General features: G+C 47.4%; 1 protein-coding gene across 3 annotated transcripts; it reads right to left on the bottom strand.

Annotated features, from left to right (window-relative positions):
- Positions 1–2,189: 2,189 nt before the first annotated feature.
- NFAM1 (NFAT activating protein with ITAM motif 1) lies at positions 2,190–21,547 on the bottom strand. 3 transcript variants are annotated; one of them, XM_051784169.1, is made up of 7 exons: positions 21,237–21,545; positions 17,550–19,546; positions 15,119–15,457; positions 13,970–14,079; positions 11,327–11,425; positions 6,696–6,782; positions 2,190–4,130 (listed from the first exon to the last, which is right to left on the bottom strand). In XM_051784169.1, exons 2-7 carry the CDS (start codon positions 17,686–17,688, stop codon positions 4,071–4,073), a joined length of 834 nt encoding a protein of 277 aa, XP_051640129.1. In that variant the 5' UTR covers positions 17,689–19,546; positions 21,237–21,545; the 3' UTR covers positions 2,190–4,070. The 3 variants fall into 3 exon arrangements, with proteins under 3 accessions (XP_051640129.1, XP_051640130.1, XP_051640131.1); XM_051784170.1 differs by lacking the exon at positions 21,237–21,545 and adding an exon at positions 21,105–21,160 and having other exon boundaries at positions 17,550–19,550; XM_051784171.1 differs by lacking the exon at positions 17,550–19,546 and having other exon boundaries at positions 21,105–21,547.
- Positions 21,548–21,869: the final 322 nt, after the last annotated feature.

The raw sequence follows: 21,869 nt of genomic DNA, 5'->3' as shown, positions 1-21,869 counted from the left end.
TCATGGATGCAAAGGAGGGGCATCTGTCCTGTCCTCATCTCTTCACAGGTGCTGGTGGCACCTGAGTTATGGTGCAGAGCTGTGAGGAGTGTCAGAGTCACCAGCCCCAGAGGTTGAAGACAGTCACAGCTGGGGATGTTCTGCATGGCTGTAGCTGTGCACCCCTGGGAGCCTGTGGTCTGGGGGTTACCAGGGAAGCTGGCAGGGGATGTGGGCACGCAGGGGACAGGAAAGAGAGCAGAGAGGACCTAGGGCACCATCTGGTGGCTTTACTCACTGCCTTCCCTAAATCCCTGTCTCACAGGGTCATAATATCGCATGGCCAAGGGCTGAAGAAACATCAGGTCTTTCCAAGAGACAGCCCAGCTGGAAAAAGAGACTCCGGCCCTTGGCCCAGACTTGCACACCCTTAGGGCACTGCTGGCTGAGACAGCGGTGCAAACCAGAGCAGTAATAACCATTTCTCCTGGGTGCTGTTCAGTCAAGCATCTACCTTGACAAAGAATCAGCCCTAGCTGGGTATTTAGAGTTGATTTGCAATAGTGACATCCCTGAGAAGGCTGAAGAAGAGAAGACAGAAGTGATGAAGGAGAACACCTTGGACATACATTTCATTGGCGTTATCCACCACAGTAAGGTCTTGTTTACAGATAAAGGCAAAATATAGTTTGCATGTGTCATACGACAAAACGGTACCCATGCAAGAGCTTGTCCTCGGCAGAAAAGGATCAAACCAACAAACCAACGAACCGTTCAAATGCACCCTGGTTTTCCCCTTCTCAAATTAGGATCTGCTGTAAAGCATTATGAAGGAGTCGATTTAAAGGGAATAGATGACATCAGTGTCACCAACACCCTTTGCAGCAATGCCAGATAACACTGAGGATGATCACAGTGAGAGACTGCATCTCTCGGGACCAAAGGCTCCCGCCTGGTGAAGAGGGTAAAGGATCCTAGTGCTAATATGGGACCTCCTTTAGAAGAAGGGAAGCAGTGCATTTCCACCTCGCACCACTGTTTACTTTGATAACGAGTCTCCACTTCCCTGGAATCCTGTCAGTAGAAAAGGATAATTCAACACCTGGGAATCAAAGATTATACCACTATAACAAGAGAGCCTGCTCTGTGCATAACAACACCATTCTGGGAGAAGCAAGTGGATCTGAGACCCTTATGGACACAGTTTTTAAGACAAATCGATTCTCAGCATTCAGATTAAAGCAAAATGTGTAGGGTGAACACAACAAGCCAGTCACTGCTTCTCCCCTTTGTGGAGCTGGGGGAGCCGATCCTTAATTCCCCTTTTTTTCCCCCCCAATTGCTCAACATTCAAAAGAAGCAACTTGTTTCCTCTTGCTAATAATATGCATTTTCTGCACTTATTCTCATGGGCCATAGAGCCAGGTAAGACAAAAAGACCAAATGATGACAAAAAGACTAAATGACTGCCTTGTTCCTGAACAAATCTCTGCTACAAAGTAGCTATAACAATATTATATAAATTATGTTTCCTAGTCTCTCCTACCTGTGCCTGCAGGCATTTCCTCATACCTCCTTGAAATACCTCCATACCATTTAGAAACATCCCTGCTCCCACAGCCTTCTGCTGTATGCCTTTCTCTCTCACACGCTCTGTCGCTGCTGTGCTGCCCATGGCGCACGAGTCTAAAGAAGTGATTTTAGATTGTGGCTACACAGATTTAAACTTCCTTTCTCTCACAAAGCAGCTTTCTACCCTTCCTTGCAGGGCCAACCCAAAAGCCATTGAAATCAACACAGCGACTCCCCCTCCCTCCCCCCTTTTCCCCCCACCCTGATTTTGACAAGTTTTGGCACACAGCCCAAATCCCCACACTTGCCAGTGTTTCTTGGAAATTTTTACTTTTTCACTTAATTGATCAGAACCTGGTGTGATTCTTCCAGGACTTTAGCACTGACTGTTCTAGAATAGCATTTTCCATTCCAAATACTGTTCTTTCTCTCATGTTTCATTTTAAACAGCTTCAGCTATTTAATATATAGAATTGTTCAGGCATAAATGTAAGAAACATGCTATTTAAAAAGGTAACAGAAAGACAAGACAAATCAACTCACTGCAAAGCAAGATCATTGCCAGGAAATTTCCAGCAGCACACAGTATTTTTAGCATTTATAAAATTTAAAAAACAAAACACAAAACCTAAGCATCATTATTTTGAAAGTTTTTACTTTTCATCTAATCCACCAGCTTCTGCTGAATATTTTATTGCCATATTGCAATATATTTATAATTCATTTCATCATTTCTTCAAATTTGTTAAGGAAAGGAATTGTTATATCTGTAAACTCTTCTGTGAACACAAATGTTTCCTGTTCAGATTAGTAAAATCTAAAACTTTTTATTTAAAAAATATTTATTTATAATTGTTGCAATCTCTTAACAAATGATAAACAGATCTAATAAGCCATGCTGTCTATTCATTGCTCTTTCTGAAATGAATTCCTCAGCACTGGGAAGAGAAAAAGCATTTTTCTGTGGTTAAAGAAAGTCCAAATTGCATGTTTGAAATCTCTTCTAATAAAAAGAGCAAAGCAATAAGCGGATTATCTCTTTAAACATAGTATAGGAAGGTTGGAGGCCCCGGAGACATTTTCCACAGCCTCTATCTCTGATACATAGCAACATTATCTTCAACTAGAGAGGGTCCTATGACCCTGGAGCTCAATTTTAATTTGATCTTCTTCTTTAAAGAGGTTTCTACGATTCCTCTCAAGTTATGCTGCATATTCTTATTTTGGGTTGGTTTGTTTGGTTGTTATTTTGTTGTTGTTTTTTAATCTGAGATAAAACAGCCTTGGCTTTTTTGATCCGCTGGTTTGATCGTGTTATATGGATATTTAATGTAACCTCTTCTCTATCAGAACTAGAATATGCATCAGCAGAAATGGTAGGCAAGTTCCAGCTGACAGGGGAGAGAAGAACTTGGATAGAAAATTCACTTCTAAGGCCTCACTTCTCCTCCCTCCAGTTATTTCAGAACTGGTCTCCCTGGCCAAATAACATATGGGGACAGGGTAAAGGAGCCTTATACCCTTGTACACCAGCCAGCTGAAACAAAGGCAAACCTATTGGTTCTGGTGGGCCAGAGGTACCGTGTCTGCTCCCACAGAGGCTCAAAATCCCAAGCGATTGCCAAGAAGAGCAGGAAACTGGGGAACTTGGCTTGAACTTCTCTGGGCTGGAACCTGGCCCCAGACCTGCCTGGCTCATGTGGCCCCAGCAAGGGAGTTTCCTGAGGTTCCCACCTCCTTGTTCCTCTTTCTTGTTCTGGAATGGGCACTGTCACTGAGACATGTTGTCAGGCAGGGATATTTTCTGTTTTCCTTTTCTCCACCTTTATCTCTGTCAGTGCATCCAGTCCTCACCATAAACTGCTTATATTGCTGAAGAGGAAGCATTTACTTGGAGGCACTGATTTGAGTCGCCTGAGTATGGTCACAGCAGGCATCTGTGACTACTTGATGGGATTAGCAGATTATGAGAAAGCATGTTTCACTGTGGGGTTCCTGAGAAAGGAAAAATGGGCAGGTAGATGCTTGGATCTGGTTAAACTATGCATGTAGGCCTGAAGGCCTCCTCGGGAAAGCCACAAGCACAGGATCAGGTAGACTGCTGCAGGTTAGGATCTGAACTTCAAGCCAGCAAGTAGGGAGATCTCTGGATTGTCCTATCATTTGCAGAGGATCGAGAGTTAAGTATTTCAGCCCGGGCAGGTGAGACAAACCTTCACATACTGCCCATTCCCAAGATAAGTGCTTGAAAAAAGCAGCTTTTCTTTTGCATCAAACAGCTTTGCCGCAAAATAGCTTTGCTGCATCAGTGCAGACTGAGCCCCCAGGGATTTTAACAGATGCATTCTGTTGTTAATGAAGGGCAGTTTAGAAGGAGCCAGGGGTTCACAAGTCCCTCGTGCTTGTGCTCTGAAGTTACTGTAGATCTCTGCATGTATCTGCATCTCATCGGGGATGTAAGAGTAGCTCTGCCACACAGAAAGATGTCTGGTCCACACCGGGTCAGATATCTTTCCCTGTTAGATATTCTCATACAGTGTATCAGAGGATTCTTCTAGAGTTGCTTGCTTCTGAGGTGTCTGCAGAATGATGAAAAGGAGAAAAAAGAAATGGAGGAAAATCATTCAAAAGATGATGAATTAATTCTTAATAAGCAGGCACTGACGTTTGTTCTGCTAGAAATGGCTGTAAGTGATCTGCTGAAACAGAAGCCACTATAGTGAGAAATGTTGCTCCGCCAGAGACAAACGTGACTAATCCAGCCCAAGGGATAAAGATGCCTCCTTTACGAGTCACTCTTCCCCAAAAAAACTGTCAGACTGGGAGGGGAGGGAAAATTGGACTCAGTAAAAAAATAAATCACTTTGGATTCTGTGAAGGAGGAATTCCCTGACCTCCTCAATCCTGTTTCTTCAACAGTTGAGTCTATTCCTCACGACCGTTCCTCGTGTAGACAAGGCGCTGACAGACTGATATTTTAAGTGCTGTGTGGCACAGGCCTGCTGTAAGCAAGGTTACACAGCAAGCAGCTGAAATGCCACCGGCTGAACTGAGCTCTACCTACACTAGCATTTTCTCTGTTGCCACCACTAAAGGGAAACACTACAAAAGTGCTGAGAGGAGGCACCTCCAAAGCATGTGGGATTAACCCCTTGCTACCCAAACTGGCCAGCGGTCCATGCAAATGCTCTTGTTTCACAGGGGTTCTCTGCCCCGCTTCCCTTTACAGCTCCCCCTCTATGTGCAGCATCCCACAGCAAAGGCTAGGCTGGACCCTCTGCAGCAGAGTCAGACACTGTTCAGCAATCTCAGCTCCCACTCACAGGCCAAACCCACTGACCCACAAGTCTCACTCTTAGGGAAAATACCCTAAAAGCCAGCTGGAGGACGAGTGTCCCAGGCGGTGACAGCCCACGATGACTCAGGGAAGCTGATCAAGGTGCTTGCAACCATAGTGGAAAGTGCAGTCAAATTCTCCTTTGCTGAGATCATAAGGCCCTGCCACTCACACTTCCCTTCCTTCAGACCAGCACACGAACTGAGGACACTTGGTAACTCTCACTTGGTGTGAGAGCTCATCTCATCCCCTCTCCTTGCTTTCTTCTCCTCTCTTTCTCCCATCTCTGCTTTGACCTTTACCCCACCCTGGCCAAGACTACCAGTGCCAGACCTGCTCACATAGAAATGCTCCTTTGCTCTTGCTTTGTTGCTTTGCTGCTGCTCTGTTTTACAGACCCTCTGTCCCTCTAAGCAGCAGCTGAATGGTGTGGGCCACACACAAACAACTCAGCACAGCTCAGACAGCTCCCTGGTAGGGAGAAACCTCACACATCCTGTATCTTGCCACCCAGACTGAATAATTTCGAAAGGGGTAGCTGGTAAAGGTATACAGAAGAATAAACAGGACCAGGAAGAGGGACCCTATCCAACTAATTAAAAATGCAGCAAGAACACAAACCCAGGGATTCTTGTCTTTTCCAGTGCATCATGTAAGACAAGCCTATATAAAACAATCCTTTCTCCTCAGTAATCAGAGACCTGCCACTGTTTTTGCTACCACCAACCACAGTGGTGCCACAGCAGTAACTGCAGGCAGCCAGTGGCTGTGGGACCAGACCATGTGGCAAGTAGCAGAAACAAAAAGAGGTCGCTTGATTTTAGACCACCGTTTCCTCAAAGGTGGGAGTTGTGAAAATGCCTCAGACACTGGAATGAGATGCACTCATGAACCAGGGGGATGGTGAAACCAGGGGAATTATCCCCAATAAGACAGAAGTGGGAGGAAGCAGGAGACATTTTTCAGGAACATTTTCTAACATTAGAAGTGCATATATATTTTTTAAGCAGATAAGAAGTCTGGAGAAGAAAAGAAAAACAGAGTTCTGAGGACAGGAAGGAAGTGTTCCCTGGTGTGCCTGATGCAAGTTTTGTCCATATGAAACAGCTGACACCTGCCAAAGGCAGGGTAGAAGGCTGTGTGGACTCCTGGTCTGCTTCATGTGGCCCCCACAACTGATTTGCACCTGCATATTCCTAGTTGCATCTGTTTTCACAATGAGTGAATTTAGTACAAGCCCAAAACATAGGCACATTGCCTTTTCCTGAGCCCCAGAGCTCACAGAGATTGGATCAACCCAGCCTCTGCTCAGACCATCTTAGCTTCTGCTACCATGAAATGGCTCTCAGGTGCCTAATGCTGGTGAGAGGAAAGCTGCGTCCAGTGTCTGCTGCTGGTGCACAGATCCCTTTACCCCAGAGGACTTCACAACTGTCAAAACAATCTGGAAGGGGCAATAGTGGGGACCAGCATCTGCCCAACTCTCCATGAATGTCCATCCTGTTCAGAGGAGCAGTGATGCCAAACCCCTCAATGCCTTTCAGCATATGTCATACAGCAAAGCATCTGCTCAAAACTGTGAGTGCCAAAACTGGTCAGGCTGCAGGAGCAAGGGTTCTCCTGGAAGAGGGAAGATAGGCTACATGTGCAGCCCAGCTGGCGATTGCATGCCACATCCTGTTTTCCCCTTTTGGTGGGACTGGAGACACACTTATTGCCTGCCAGGTCATGGCAATTCTATGGGATTTCTTTCTCCATGTGCTCAGTGCATATGGGAACTTTCCAAGAATAGGGCCCTAGCTCTTACCTTTCTTGGAGGATTTTTTTTGAGTGAAGGGTTCTTTGTATTGTTCTCGAGGACAGAATAGATATCAATTTGCCGCACATCCAGGCTCTGCACAGGGGAAAAAAGAAGAAAATAGGGATCAAATAAATTATTTAGGTTTAAGACTACTAATTACGCACTGGGTCGTTCCCCATCTCACGCCTGATACTTTTTAGAAACCCCTGCCATCTCCAAAATTTTGAAGTTCCTTACCTGAACTTGGGCAAACAGAAAATCCTTTCCCTCTGAAATCCCTACAGTGCAACTGCATCATCTTCTTTTTTTCAGGCTCACAGAGACAGGCTTTGATGTTACCTACCCTGTGTAAGGCAGTGGAGAAGAATGCCAATGCCCCTGCCTCCCTCTGCTCCAAATTGTCGCAGAATGGAGAATAAAGACCCCTCTGCCACATGGGATGATGATGTGCACCATGGGGACAAGGCTAAGGGGTAGTGTTCTGCATCACTCAGGACTGTTTAGGTGCCTGACACCCACAAGCCCTTGTTCGTGGTTATTCTAGGCACACAAAGGTGAGAAAAGGGGAGAGGCTGGGGGTCCTGAAGCACAGGTGCTGTTGAAAATGAGAAACCCTGCATTGACAAAATTCCTATTTATTGTCTGGGTTTGTTTTTTTTTTCCAAGCCAGAACTCTCCTTTCTTTTTAGAGTGAGCAAAGAATAGTAAAAAAACTCCATATGCTCCCAGGCCCTCAAACATAACCGTGGTCCCACACAGCTACACAGAGAAACACACAGGCGCCCTACATGCATATGCACTCGCTGTCCCCCAGGTAATCATGTCACAGGAGATGCATGTCAGTTTGAGTGATATTCCAGATCTGCCTGAAGGATCAAACATAACAATCGGGAGGACTTTTCCATGTGTTTTTCAAGGATGACAGCAGGTTGCCAAGGTGGCTGTTTCTCTGGCAACAGGAAGATGGGAGGAGCTCCGGCTGCAAGAGGGGCAGATGGTATTAGTGGAGAGACTGCAAAGGGAGCGAGGCGCCCTGAAACACAGAGAGGAGGATGAGCAAAACACAGAGGGTTGATTCAGGGGCTGCTGATCACCTGAACCCTCATCATTTCATCTGGAGTTTAAAACACTCAGCATCTTTCAGGATCATGGCCAGCATAACAGTGGTTTGAACAGGACTAGATGATACAGGAGCAACATTTGGGAGGGGGCCTTGGAATAAACAGGCACTCAGACATGAGGGGGCCACAGTGAATGGAGCACCACACGTCTCTGCCATTCCCATGCCTTCTCTCAGAACAGTCAAATTATTTCACCTCTCTGCTTCCTACTCCCAAAACCCCACTTGCCCACACAGAGATTTCGCATGTGCCCATGTGCACACAGAAAATCCAATTTCCCCATCTTCATTTTCAATTCTCTTTGTGATGCTCACAGTGAGGACTTGTCCTGCGTGCTCCACTTCTAGTAGCCTGGCTCTGTGTCCCCTTGGCAGGACAGGCAGACTCTTTCACTGCTCCAGTCTGAAGCCACTTGCAAGCAAAAAGGATCCTTTTGGTATATAACCTCCGAAAAAGACTCCCTGCCTCCACAAGCCTTCTTCCCATGAAGGCTGTTTGACACTGCTAGCTGGCCAGTTGGAAAGCTGGTGTCTCCAACTACCATTTGCAGTTAATTACTTTTACTTGGTCACTGACCACCTGCTACTGTCACAGTGGAGGCACACAGGCTACTTTCCTCCCTGCTGACAGATTCCTTCCCATCCCCAAGCAGCCTCCTGTCTTCCTCACACCTGGAAAAGCTCCTGTGCTCTGGAACCTGACTGCACCTGCACCACAGGAGTTCTGTTTGCTGCTCAAAAAAGCTTGTTTGAAGTGTAAAGCAGATGAAGCAAGGCCCTCAGATTGTTATTTCCAAGCTGCTCGTTAACTAGGCAGCTAAGCTGGAAATCAGAGGATATACAGGTTTGGGTCTAGTGCAGTGAGGTAGAGCAGCTCCAGGGTTGCAGGATGACAGAGAGGTCAAGGAACACCTGGTAGTATAGAGAGAACAAAGTGGTTTCCCAGCTGCCCCCTCATGACCAGGGCATACACCCACTCCCAGGGACCACAAAGTAAATAGTGGCATCTGAAGAGCCACTGGGGAAGGCATTTGCTCCCAGGGCTGTTCAGCAGCAGAGCTTTGCAAAAGGCATGGTAGGACCCTTCCCACACCAGAGATGAGCCTTGCTGCCATGTAGGATAACAGAGAGTACTTAATGAGCTGCACCAGCCAGTTCCGAGACCTTACTTTGATGTCCAGTGCTGCCTGCTCTTGCTTCTGCTCCCAGCTCCAGGCCTGCAAGGACACTGTGGTTCCTTGACTTGACTTTTTTTCAGACTCTGACCTGTTGCTTCCCCACAGATAGCACAGCTGGCACGTGATGGCCTCCTGTCCAGTCCCCTAATCTCTGACCTCTTTATCTTATCACTGGGAGTTACTTCTCACTTGTCCTTCCTTTTTCCTTGCCTTAGTTTACCCCAGTGCTGACCACAGATTTCTTCCCTCCTCATGAATTAAGAACCGAGTTGAACACCCAGTTTAACACCAATAGATTTTCACAACACACCTAGTTTCAAATGCAGTTTGCAGGTCTGAGTTTACACTATGCAGAGTTCCCACAAAATTTAGCAGTGGGGCACCAGAGTCATCTTTCAAAGGAAATCAGGTTTGTCGACTTTCTATTCCCCTCACCTCTCCTGAGGGCCCATCTAACACAGGTTTCCACCCCAGGGTTCTTGCCCTCTATACCCCATTACACCTCACAGGGCTGTGCTCCCCCCTCCTCACCTCGCAGCCCTTCTTTCACCATGTGTCTGCTGCGGGGAGTTGCTGCTTCATGCCTGAACGAGTCGCCCCGCAGCAGCTGCTCCACAATACAGGACCCTCCAAGTGGGCGGGCTCATGTTCCCCAGCGCACAGGAGATGGTCCCAGGCTGCTTGCAGCCCTGCCAAAGAGCCACCTGCCCTGCACACCGGGCTGGCCAGGAGCCCTGCACAGCTGGTGTGTGGTTAACAGCCCAGGGGAAGGCCGGCTGGGCCAGGTCCATAGGGCTCCTGAAGCACTGGGGCCCAGCCAGCTCCTGGGATTGCCTGTGCCTAAGGCTGGCTCTGCTGGCTTGCTATATTAGCCCTAGTGGAGCCTGAACAGAACAACATGATGAAACATGTAATTAAGATGGAGCTAAGGATGCATGACGAGGCCGACTGAGCGAGAAATGGATTTGATTTTTTTTTTGTCTCCTTGCAGAAATCATCCACTTCAGCAGGAAACTACCCATTCGGATTTTTATAAGCCCGAATTAAAAAGAAATTACTTGATACAAATGAAAAGGTTTATGACCTGCAACCTCCTTTACCCAAAGCATTGCTTTTTGCCCAGAACAAACGTATCACATACAATACATAGTACTCTCTTTTAAACAACTACTCCAAAAATTAAAAGGCCACAAAATGGTGCCCCTTCCTCCCCCCCACAAAGTGAGAAGGAGAAGGGGCAGGCCTACCCTCTTTTGTATCTGCCCCCAATCAGGTCTCCTGCTTCCTTGGCAGAGCTTTGCTCCTCTCTGTAGTACATCCTCCAGAACTTCACTTTGTTTAGTTTAAATGATTAATGCAGAAGAGCTTACAGGTTTTCCTTGGAGAGACTTTTCTAGTCCTTACAGACCTCACAGACAAAAAGGCTTCCTAATATTCAGGTAACATCCTTCTCTACTCACTTTCATTTTATTTCTCCTTGTTCATCCCACAGATCACAAGGAAAAAAACCAAACCCTTCCCTTCTTAGTGGAGCAGCCCTCCCATGGCAGTAAAAGGCAAAAAAGGAATCCATTTTAAATGGAGCTGGATGGGTTGTAAATGGGATTAGGAGTCATGGTTACCTGAGATAGCTGAGGTCTAGGCCTGGCATTTCAGGGGAGCCACTTCAATTCTATTACTTATGACGCTGCAGCTACTGGGCTCGAGGAGTGGGAAGAGTTGGCATTCCCCAGTTTGGGAAATGGAAAAGGATGCAATGAAAAGGAAAATGCTTCAAAAAAGAGACTCCTTTTATTTTCTTCCTGCCCTATTCCCCCTGCTAGCTAGTCAGCCTGCTCAGGACTGCAATGGTCTGTGACACTGGCATCAGTGTAGGTACCATAGCAGGAACTCCAAACAGCTGGGGTTGTCTAGGGGAACATGTCTCTCTGCCCCCAGCTATCATTCTCCAGCTGGGAAGGGCATGTCCTTGAGACACTCTGCAGTACAAAGAGGGGCTGAAATACCCTCTTTCTTCCTGACTTGTGGAGACTCTTCTACCTCTTCCACCAGGAACCCTCTGTGGCCCCACACTTGCTGTAGAGGAAAGGGTGCTGCCCAGCAGGGCATGGGGCAAGGCTTGGGCACTGGGGAGACCATGACTGGGACCAGGATGGAGACACACAACATGCACAGTCTTGAGAGGAGCTGAGCAGGGCAAGGTCACCAGTACCAGGCTGGTATGCAGGTATTGCTCATGTTTCATATCATGATACTGGCATTGTTTTTACCATGGCAGGGAAAGGAATAGTTGTACCACGATGCAGACAGAAGGGATGGAGGGTGATTCTGGTACTCACATCATAGACAGGAGGTGGTGGTGGTGGGCTGGCTGAAGGGAGCTGAGTTTCCACCTTCTGTCTCAGGATATTTAGCTGGCTCCTTCTAGGGCACAACACCTGCTCGGGACAAGACATCAAATGACACATTTGGAGAAAACACAATCTCCCCAAAGCTGAAATGAACACCAATGTCGTATCAAAGCCAGCTGCTTGCACATCTCCTGAATGCTTCCACAGCAAAGAGTGCTGGCAGTGTCTGCACAACACATGCTGGTCACTCTCCTCACCACAGGGTAACATGTAGGAGTCCCATGACTTACACTGGAGCAGTAGAAAGGAGAACTGGGCTCTGTGTGTACATATAAAGCACTTTCACCACTGAAACTTTGCTGGGCGAAGGGTGTAAGTATTTTACAGCACAGAACAATGCTGTAGGACAAGGAATAAAGTAGGGCCATCTTCATAGTGCACAAGGGAATTCCAGAGAGGCAAAATGCAATGACTTTTGTCAGGACTTGGCCGGGAAGCTTCTGCTAATACGCAGGGCCTAGGGAAGAGCACCAGACAAGCATTAGTGATGACATATAGTCAGTGATACACTAATGTGCAAGTCCAGCATGGGGTTGAAGGAAGAAGGTGCCTTCCTCTGAAATGTTTCTTGCATCAGATGAGTTCTCCTTGAACGTGTTCCATTCACACATAGAGAAACTCAGCAAGCAAGGGAGGAGGCAGAAAAGGAAGAAGGCTTTGCTTTGTTCTAATTCAGAAAGAAGTGGGATGATTATATTCACATCACATGAAAACTATGAACTGCTTTCCAGTCCATTAGTAACTAAGGAGGATGCTAAATAGCTTTTCTTAAAGATAAACATTTTTAAACCAGCAGGTCTGAGCAAGCTGTGGTGAGAAATATGGGCTGTGTTCTGCAGGAGGGCAAATATAATGACTGCACAATCTCTTCAGGCCCCAAGGACAGCCCATGAGTCTAAGACAGGCCCACCTCAAAACCTAGAGATGCCAATTGGCGAGTCGTGACACTGCCCTCCCCTCCTCATCCCCACAGAGACACTGTCTAGGCAAACAGAGATGGGGGCCTGTCTCCAGCCGACTTGCTCTGCCTCTTACATTCCTTCCCCTGTATCAGGCTGCCGGCAAGGCAAGTCTCAGGAGATTAGCAGGTCTGCCAACTGCTGCCATTCTGCTTTCAACCTCATGATCTCTGACTGTGTGTGCTGAAGCCTGATGCTCCTTGGAGTCAAAGGACTGTACAAGCAGCACAGCCTCCACATAAAAATGCATGCAGAGAGTCTGCTGTTGTGGTAGCAGAGAGCAGCCTGAACAAGTAAATATGGGGCATACTCTACCCAGAAAACAGCAATCCCCAAGCTCCGTTTTAAAAGACATCAGGTATTTTTAAGCCAGCCTTGAGATCTCTGGAAGAATGCAGAGGATGCAGTTTGAACACTTGAGGGTGGCAGTACTAGGAGCTGAAGGTTTTTCCCAAACAACAGAGATTCAAGTATCATGACTCCAGACACTTTTCCTCAGAGCCCCAGTCTCATCCAGATCTTTTGCCCTGCTTTTGGCTTTTCTTCTCCTTCTCTCTAAATCCTTTCTTCCCCACACCTGGTTTCCCCTTTGCCCTCAGTTACTCATCCCAGCTTCCACTTCCTTACCCAGCTTATCCCAGCCTGGTCTGCTAACCCAAGGGGCCCTGTCAGTCCAGTCTTAACACCCTCCTCCGAGAACCAGTGCTTCTTTGCTCCAGATTCCAGTCCCAGTTTCCGCCCTCAGGCTCATTCTTCAGAATGAGCTTCACAGAATCATTGCTGTTGAAAGGTGTCTCTGGAGATTGTCTAGTCTAAACTTCCTCTGCTCAAAGCAGAGTCATCTAAAGCTTGTTGCTCCTCAGGCCCTTGTCCCTCTCTTTTTTTCCCCAGTTAGTTGTAATTTCCACACATGCTTCCTTGGGATCCTTGTCATGACCTTTCCCTCTCTCTCTGCCTCTTAATGTTTCTCTGCCAAACTCATGCCCAAAGCTTTGGTCCCCAGCCCCTCCACACTGCAGATTTTTTTTCTTCTATGGTGCACAAGCTCAGGAATGCAGCTGCAGAATTCCTGAACCAGAGTAACCTCCATCTTGAAAGAGGATTAGAAACAGGGAAAGTCATGCCCTCCTCCTGCCACCAGGGTTGCAACAGATTTGCTTGGGTGCACAGGACATTACCTGTCTGACTGGCAGGTAAGGCCCCCTCACAGGGGTTTTAGACAACTGAACTGCTAAACTGACGAGAGCCACAACTGAGTATGCACAAACTGCAATTTTCCAAAATTCCATCACAAAGCTACATCTCCTTGAATGTTCTCAGGGCCAGCACACTGCTAGTGTGCCTTGCTGCCCTGTGTCAAACCCTTGTTCTAAAGCAGAGTATGCTGGAGTCAAAACAATTACCAGAATTTCTTTAATTATTGACTCCTTTTGTCTTTCCTGTAATATTTTTATTCTCAGAAAAACTGAACTTAAGAAAATAAACCAAGGCAGACACCCAGCATGGAAAATCTCGGGACAGGGATTTCCAATCCAGCCAAGTTAAAAGCAAATGGAATTAATTCCTAGAATGGGTCATGTCAGGTATTGGGTTTTATTTGGTTATAACTTGCCTTTCTTTTCCACAGAAGCAGAGCTGTTGCGATGATGCTCAATGCAGCAAGAAGAACAGTAAGGGTAACAAGGATTTCCCACCCATGAGAGGTATCTATGTACCCTGTACCTGTAAGAAAGAAGGAAAAAGGTTTACAGTGTGAGTGGAAGTTACAATCCTGCTGTGTTTTTAGCCCTGGAAAAAGCCTTGAGAGAACTAAAATACAGGACTGCAGAGCATGGTGGCAGAGATGCACACAACCTTCAAAACCCACTCCGATTGAACAGAAAGCAGAGTGAAGCTGCAGAATCACACAGAAGAGGCAGGTTATAAGCAGCTCCATGTCATATAGTGCATTAGATGGAGGTGATACAACTATGAGAGCCAAGAAATGTGGCAGATAGAGGCTGGCAAAGGTCTTGTGACAGGAGCAGAAAGACAAAGGGTGGAAAGCACACAGGCCACACAAACTAGGAGGGTGGGTACTGTAGGCATCCTCTGACCAGCGCAGCAAAGCTATTTCATTGCAGCTCTTGCATTTACACTAACAAATTCTTCATATCCAGCATTCAGAAATGCAAATCCAGCCAGTCAGCAGCATGCTCGTCCTTATCACTTTTCTTTAACATTCCTCTTATGTTGCATGAAGCTTTCCCTTGCTTTCCGGTCTGCCCATTAACAGACCAACCAAACCCTTGCATCACATGGAAAACAGGGAGGGATGTTAGTCAGTCCCTAACCTGTTTGTGAGCCCCTAGCAGTGAGCACCGAACCTGTACATCTCATTACAGTGAGCACCCTAAGGACTGACCTTATCAGCTGCCTCTGCCATAGTGCTGAAGGCCAAACCACACTATCTCTTCAACATTGGCACTTAAAAGCACCATCTGACCCAGTGCCAAGGCTCCCTGGATAGATCCTGACTCCCAGGAGGCTGTGGCAGGGCAGATAAAAAATACTGCATCTTCACGTTCCCCATAGGGAACAGTAGCACGGGTCACCTGTGCAAGGCACATTCAACCCCAATGGCAGTAAGTACTGGGCATGAATCATTATTCCCACCTGATTTCATGTTTGGGCAGACGAAAAGAAGAGCAAAGACCATATTTTCACAGCCAGATCCAGCTGATTTTTAACCTCCTGCCCTTCCTTCTGGTTGTTCACTTACCTCTAGCAAGGACAAACACTCCCTTTCCCACTTTCTGGATGTCATTCCATTTGACCTCGCAGTAGTATGTGCCAGTAGAAGAGGTCTTTTCAAGCGGCACAATTCTGTGGTCGTAAGGTATGGCAGCAGTCTTATTCTCTTCTCCAGAAGGAATGGGTAAGTTTTCTGACCTATTATAGATGGATGTCTTCTGGCCCAGTGAATTAATCCAGTAATAGCAGATTGAAAATTTGGTGTATTTCGGCATGTAAGGAAAGATGACTTTACAGGGGATGGATATTTCTTCCTTGAGCAGCGCAACCTGGATTGGAGGTTTCTGCTGTACATCAACATTTTCCCCTGTAAGGGTAATAAGTGTTAGCAGTTACCTAACATCACTTTCAGTCAGGAGAAGACAGCTGTCCCAAAGACAGGATCACACGGAAAGTAACCATATGCCAAGAAGCACGCCCAGTGTTGGCCCTTGTCAGAAACTGAGTGATTCAGAGCATGTGCCCTGTGTGATCTGCCACATCTCTTAGGTAATTGCTGTCTGATTTCTGATAGCCTGCTGCATTCACAGGCTTCCCCTTTTCTCTTGTGAGCTCCTCTGTACAACGCCAGCACACAGAGAGACAGGAAATGAAGCAGGAAGTGAACTGATTTTGCAGTGGTGTGAGACTGTATTTATAGTGGGTGAGTAGAAAGCGATTTTCCAAGACAAATGCTAGCTAGACATCTCCTGGAACTCTTGAGTTACAAGCTTCTGCCTGGGCATCTACGTGTGGCCACGTGATGACTCTGTGGCAGTGAAGGTGTTGTACGTCAGCGGGTGTTACCAGTGGCACTGTGTATTTCTGAAAAACAAGTGGGGAAGGAAATTGCATATTCCGTACAGGGGCCAGCACCGGGGCCATGAGAAATAAGCCACAGCTTAATCACTCCAAAGTTTTGTTGCTGTAAAAGGGCAGCAAAGTACAAGCCTTGATGCCAGATATGGGAACTATCTGCAGAGGACTGCAGATCTTAAGTATCTATATGTGACAGTATCTTAAGCAGAGAGATGGAAGATCACACCCTTCATGTGCTTCCTCCTAACACATACAGGGCAGTTTAAAGTGATTTATCACTGCAATTCAGTAGACAATGACGTCAGGAGTTACAAGAGAGAATGAATAAGCACAGAAGTGGAACCACACCACAGTTCACTCCCTGTTTTGTTTAATAAAAAGTAAAAAAACCTTAGAGTGAGCCACAGGCTGGTAAGGAGCCTGGGGTACAGGATTTCTTTGGCTTCCCGGCCAAATCTGGGTTTAACATCAGGCAGTCTCTAGATCTACTTGTTTGGCAGTTGACATGATACCATATATAAAGCAATTTAAGAGGAGGCTGTTTAAGAAAGAGAACTAGAAACTTACACACAAGCCTTCTTACGAAATGAAGGATTCTTTCAGAGATGTGAAAACAGAAGAGGGAAAAAAGGGCAGAGAGAGAAAGTAGGGGATGGGCAGGCTTTTCATTCATGCTTTTGATGGGATTCCCTGGAGTTCTGCATCTATGAACAGGCTCATAACAAGGTATTAGAGCTGTCCCAGAGCACAGCCAGGCTTGCTTTCCTGTCATCATGCACTAACACTGCATCACAACAGCAGCATCACCCCTGCACAGCGGGATCTGGCATTGGAAAAGAAAACTCAGACTTCGTGCTGCTTAATGCCGAGCACTGAGGAAGGGGTGGGGGGGCAACAATGGAGGGAGGGCATGGCCACTGCCCAGAAAGGACTGTTGGGAAGTAACATCCATTAAGGAAAATTCTCTACAGATCACATAGCCAGGGACAACAGCCTGAGAGTAAGGAAGAGCTTAGCTTACATCACTAGAAAAAGGTTCTTGGTCGTAAAAGCAACCAAGATATAGTACAGTCCTCAGTGACATGCTCATTCTTTGTGAACACACAGTCCTGTGTACACTAGGAACAGTATTATGGAAAGAAATCACAGAAAATCCTGCAGACACTGTGGGAGTGATAACCCAAGTGGTTTCTTCTGGGCCATATTTTTCAAAATCATTCATCATCCTTCTCCTCATCTCTACCCAGCAGAACACACATGAATATAGTTTCTGTACAAGACATGGCTAAGGACTGCTGTAACAAAGCAGAGGAGAGATCTATCTTCTTACAGTATCCCAGGAGCCATGAGCTTGAGAAGAACATGCCAAGGAAAAAGCCAAACCATTTTATTTAGGTTATCTAACCCTTCTCCCATGTTTCCCCTTTCTTGAGGATTTGCTCTCTCAGCTTTGAAATGCTTAAAAGACAGAAATAGCAGCAGCGTGCAAATTCCTAGAGGGGATCTCTGGAAATTAGCAAAAGATAGCAGCTGGAAATGCTCTAATATGAAAAAAACATGAGAGTAAACAAAAGGAATTTAAAAAAAAAATATTTGTTTACCTCCACACTGAAGCAACCAAAGAAAGAGGAAGATGACTTTTAGATTAGAGGCCATGATAGGTGTCAAAGGCTGTAAGAAAACAACAAGACAGGAAGATCCAAAAGGCAAAAGAGATGGGGATTTGTCAGGTATTTCCATGCCTGGGCAGCTGGTTGATCCCCTCCCCTTTGTGAAGGGACAGGCAGGATGTACACACACTGCTTTTGGCAAGCAGTTCCTGGCAGATGCAAGCTCTTCTGCTTTTCAGTCAGACTCCTCCCCGCACCAGGGTTAATATTTCTGTACTACCACGATGGTGTTACACCTACCAGCGGGTGTCCAAACATTAGACCATAAGCACTTTAACACACAAGCTTTGTCTCCCGATGACCGTAAAATATCGCCCACATTTAAAGCAAATTTTGTCACCCTCCAAACTGATATGAACACTCGAGTGTGGGATCCCTGTTTTGTCTTCAGTGCAAAAAACCAGTACCCACATCAGCAGTCAGTACAGAGAAATGGCTCCACTGTACTCCTGACTCCACAAAACATCCCTCCACAGCCAACTCCTCCACCAGGTCCCTTCAGAGGAAGGCACTCATATTCACAAAGTGAGAACAACCAGACAGCAAATTCATCCCTAACAGCTGGGATGCTTCAAATCCACACCATGCTGGCTCTGAATCAGCTTCGCAATGCAGGCAAGCTTTAAGTAATCTATTGTAGTCAAACCTAAGGAGAGCCCTTTGAAGAAGAAAACTCTCTTTTTGTGGGAGGCTCCTGCCGCCTATACTCACGAAGAGTCTTTGATTTCAACAAAAGCTTGTTTTTAGCTAAGACATCTGCAATGCAACAGCTGAGCAGCATCTGACTCATAAACTCCCCCCCCCCCAATGTCTGAGAGATCTTCACTTCTCTCTAGGCAGCTTCCTCCTTTCGCACTTCTTGTGAGACATTTGCACTATCCACAAGAAAGCACATTGCTGCAACTTCAAGGGTGCCTGCTCCCACGGGGTGCTGTGCTGTGGAGACTGGTGGGGGATGGCCATGGGGGAAAAGACCTAAGGCAGCAGATGAGCCTGTAAACTGCACTATCAAAAGCATCTATCAAAAGTCATCAAAAGCACTATCACTTGTTTTGTCCATCCAGAGTTTGTAGGAGTGAGGTCTGCTCCAAACAACCTTTGGTTTACAGCATTTTTCCTCCTGTTCAGCCTGGGACAGGTCCTCAAGAGGAAGGGGTCTTGTAACAGGGGGAGGTGTGCAGCCGTGGCCACTGTGGCCCCCTGACCCCAGGGATGGCTCCAATACCTTGGTGAGAGCCCTGACAGATGGGGAGAGGAGCAAGTGGCTTTGTGTGGCTCTGCAAGGCTGGTGCAGTAGCTGCACTCCTCCAGGGAAGGTTTAGCTCAGATTAGCCAAAACCAACTCCTCTCCCCAAGACATGCTGATGTGAGCTGGACGGGGCTGGTCTCAGCTGGAAATTGCTCCTCACAGGTCTTAACGCTGAGCAGCAAGGACAATCAAGAGTGGTAACAAGACACTTGGGGCCCAATTGGTATTTCATATATGGAGGCACAGATCAGGCAGCTGTGGCTCTGGGGGGCTCTGGGGTCACAACAGTGCTCAGCAGCATTTCTCAGGCCTGAAGAGCATCTTAAGGTAGTTAGAGCAGGGAGGGAGAAGGAAGCAAAGGCTCACTACCTTCCTGTAGAAGAACTCGGATGAACAGTGAGGGCTTCTTCGGCTCTTATATCACACTCATCCCCATGGTAGCACACAGCTTTGCAATTTTCAGCATTGATGTATTTCTAGAGGACAGAACATGCTGCTCCTGTCAGTGATGTGTTTTAACTGTTATCAGCATTTATCTGCTTCAGGAATTCAGAGTGATAAGTGGATTAAGTGTGGTAGGTTTGTAGAGCTGCCAGGTCAACATCGTCCTCCTGTCCTTTCTCTTCTTTTCCTATAAACAACCCTGTTGCCACTCGAAATGCCAAGTCTAGAAATATCGCTGTCTGGAATTAAAAAAAAAAAAAAAAAAAGATCTAGCATTTCAAAAGAGATCACACATAAGACTCAGCTGTGGGATTAAAGGCACAGCCAGGCCAGAAATACATTCACTGCTGGGATTTGCTATGGTAGAGCTCACTGAAAAGAAATGGCTTTGAAACGACTACCCAGCAGCTATTAACTGCGAGACAGGATGACATTCTGTTCCTTAGAGCCTAAAGGGAGCCTGAATCTTTGAATGTTAAATTCTAATTCAATTTGGTCTGGGGATTCTGGACGGAGTTTTAACCCTGGAGACACAAATGGGAGGAAGATGAGGAAAAGCCGGGGAGTTGTGTGTTTCTATTACCAGCCTGTAGTGGGGCTGAACTGATCGCCCTGAAACTTAGGTGGAACTAACCAGCATACCTGTGCCAAAGGAAATAAATTACAAAGCTCCATAGCAATAGGTCATTGTATGACCTTCACTCATGCATTATACAGTACACTGCTGCATGTGAGCCGGTCCCTGCAGCATGACGAGGAGGGAACTGCCTGGCCAGCTATAACCCCGCTGCAGCACTGACTGGCCAGGATCCGTATGGCTTGGTCTTCCCTTTAATGCAGTGAATGCTGACACTTCCTGAGACTAAATACAGGATTAGGCTAGGTTCAAGCCACAGTTTCTGCTTGTAGGTGGAAAAGTGTCTATTAATTTCACTCAAGGACTGTTAAAAGCCTCCAATGGTGGCCAACGTTCCCAACCATGAGGAAAGGCACATTGTTCTGGTACGCGAAAACAGCAACACGTTTGGGCAAGTGCTGCACCTACCATAAGTGCCTGCTCACAGCTGTGTCCAATGTACACCCACAAGTAAAGGCACACACACACACATGTGCCCACACATGCCCCCACAGCCAACTCCAGGGAAAGTATTAATTCAAACAAAAAGGCTGCTGCTAGCCAAGGCAAAAGCAACGCTGCAGAGACCACAACAAAGCCTCTTTATTGCTGAAGCATTTAACACCACAACCATCCAAAAGAGAAACACCGCTTGGCGCAGAGAAGTGCTGCAGCAACTCAACAAGCCTGATTGCACAGAGCATTTCATTCCCCAGCACGGCAGCTCCGGATTTGCTGCCTTGTCAGAGACCAGCTCAATCCCCCATTGCTGGAAAGCCAGCCAACGGCAACACGCACACCTCTGAGGATTCACAATCTCTTTGACTCCTCTAACCCCAGACTCCAAGGCGTACAGTTTCCCTCTGTCTGGCAGCAGGAGCGACAGCAGAGCCAGTGCAAGCGGGGCCGTACCTCTGCCAGCATTTTTACCACTGTTGTGTGCTGAGTGCCTCTCAGCAGGGCTGGATGATGCCGATGCAAAAGCTGCCAATGCCCTCGCTATGTTTCTACCCATCGAACTGCTTTAGGTAAGAGAACAATCAGGAACTTGATGGGAAAACAGAAGAATAAAGGTGTTGACACTACCGTGGGGAAGGGAGGGGGCACTTCTCTAATTCCCTTTCATCAGCAAAACGAGTCTGCCTCAGAAATCACCCACTACTCTTTCTCTGTTCACCTGCTGGAAAGATTCCCGGGGCTAAATTACCACAGGCCTGACACACTCTGGGGGCCATGCCTCAGCCTCGTGGGGCTCCCTACGGTTCTCCTTCATGGGCTTCCTGCGCGTCAAGCTGGGGCGAGCAGAAACTCGCCTGGAGGCACACCTTTGTCTTCTCAGGCTGACACCTTCCAGGAGAACATCCACCTTACCGTGCCTGGGGCTCACATAGGACCAGGGCAGAGAGACCATGTTAGCTCTGCCTGAGTCAGTGGGTTAAGGCTTCCCCCGGGCAGTCCACCCGCACCGGGCGGGGCAGCTGAGCCCCTGAGGCGGGGGGACACTGAGCGCCGGGGGCCACCGAGCCCCAGACCGGCCGTGCCGCGGTGACGGGCAGGGCCTGAGGGGCGGTGGCGGCGGCGGACACCGCCCCGCGCCCTCACCCACAAGATGGCGCCGCCGCCCCGGCCGCCCCCTCCTTCCCTCCCTCCTTCCCTCCCTCCCGCACCCACCCACCCCGCTCTCAGGGCACCGGGGCAGCCACTGTGTTTCGCACCTGGCAGCCGCCACCCCGAAGTGAACGAGTACAACTAGGATCCATTTAAGGCAAATTTAATGGTAATTAACCGTAATCAACAGCTTGAGGAACAACTTTTACTCAGCAAGCTGCAGATACCGCGGTTGCAGTTCGCCCGTCAGGCAGGAGCGGCTGAAGACGGGGTGCGGAAAAGGAAAATGAACCTCACTGCCGTGGGTGTAACCCATCCTCGCTGTCTCCTGCCC

Source organism: Manacus candei, unplaced genomic scaffold (assembly GCF_025592945.1).
Source record: "Manacus candei isolate 608988 ecotype Guabito, Panama unplaced genomic scaffold, ASM2559294v1 h1tg000018l, whole genome shotgun sequence".
Lineage (NCBI taxonomy): Eukaryota > Metazoa > Chordata > Aves > Passeriformes > Pipridae > Manacus > Manacus candei.
Note: the sequence above shows the minus strand (reverse complement) of the source record. Positions and strands in the feature narration are given on the sequence as shown.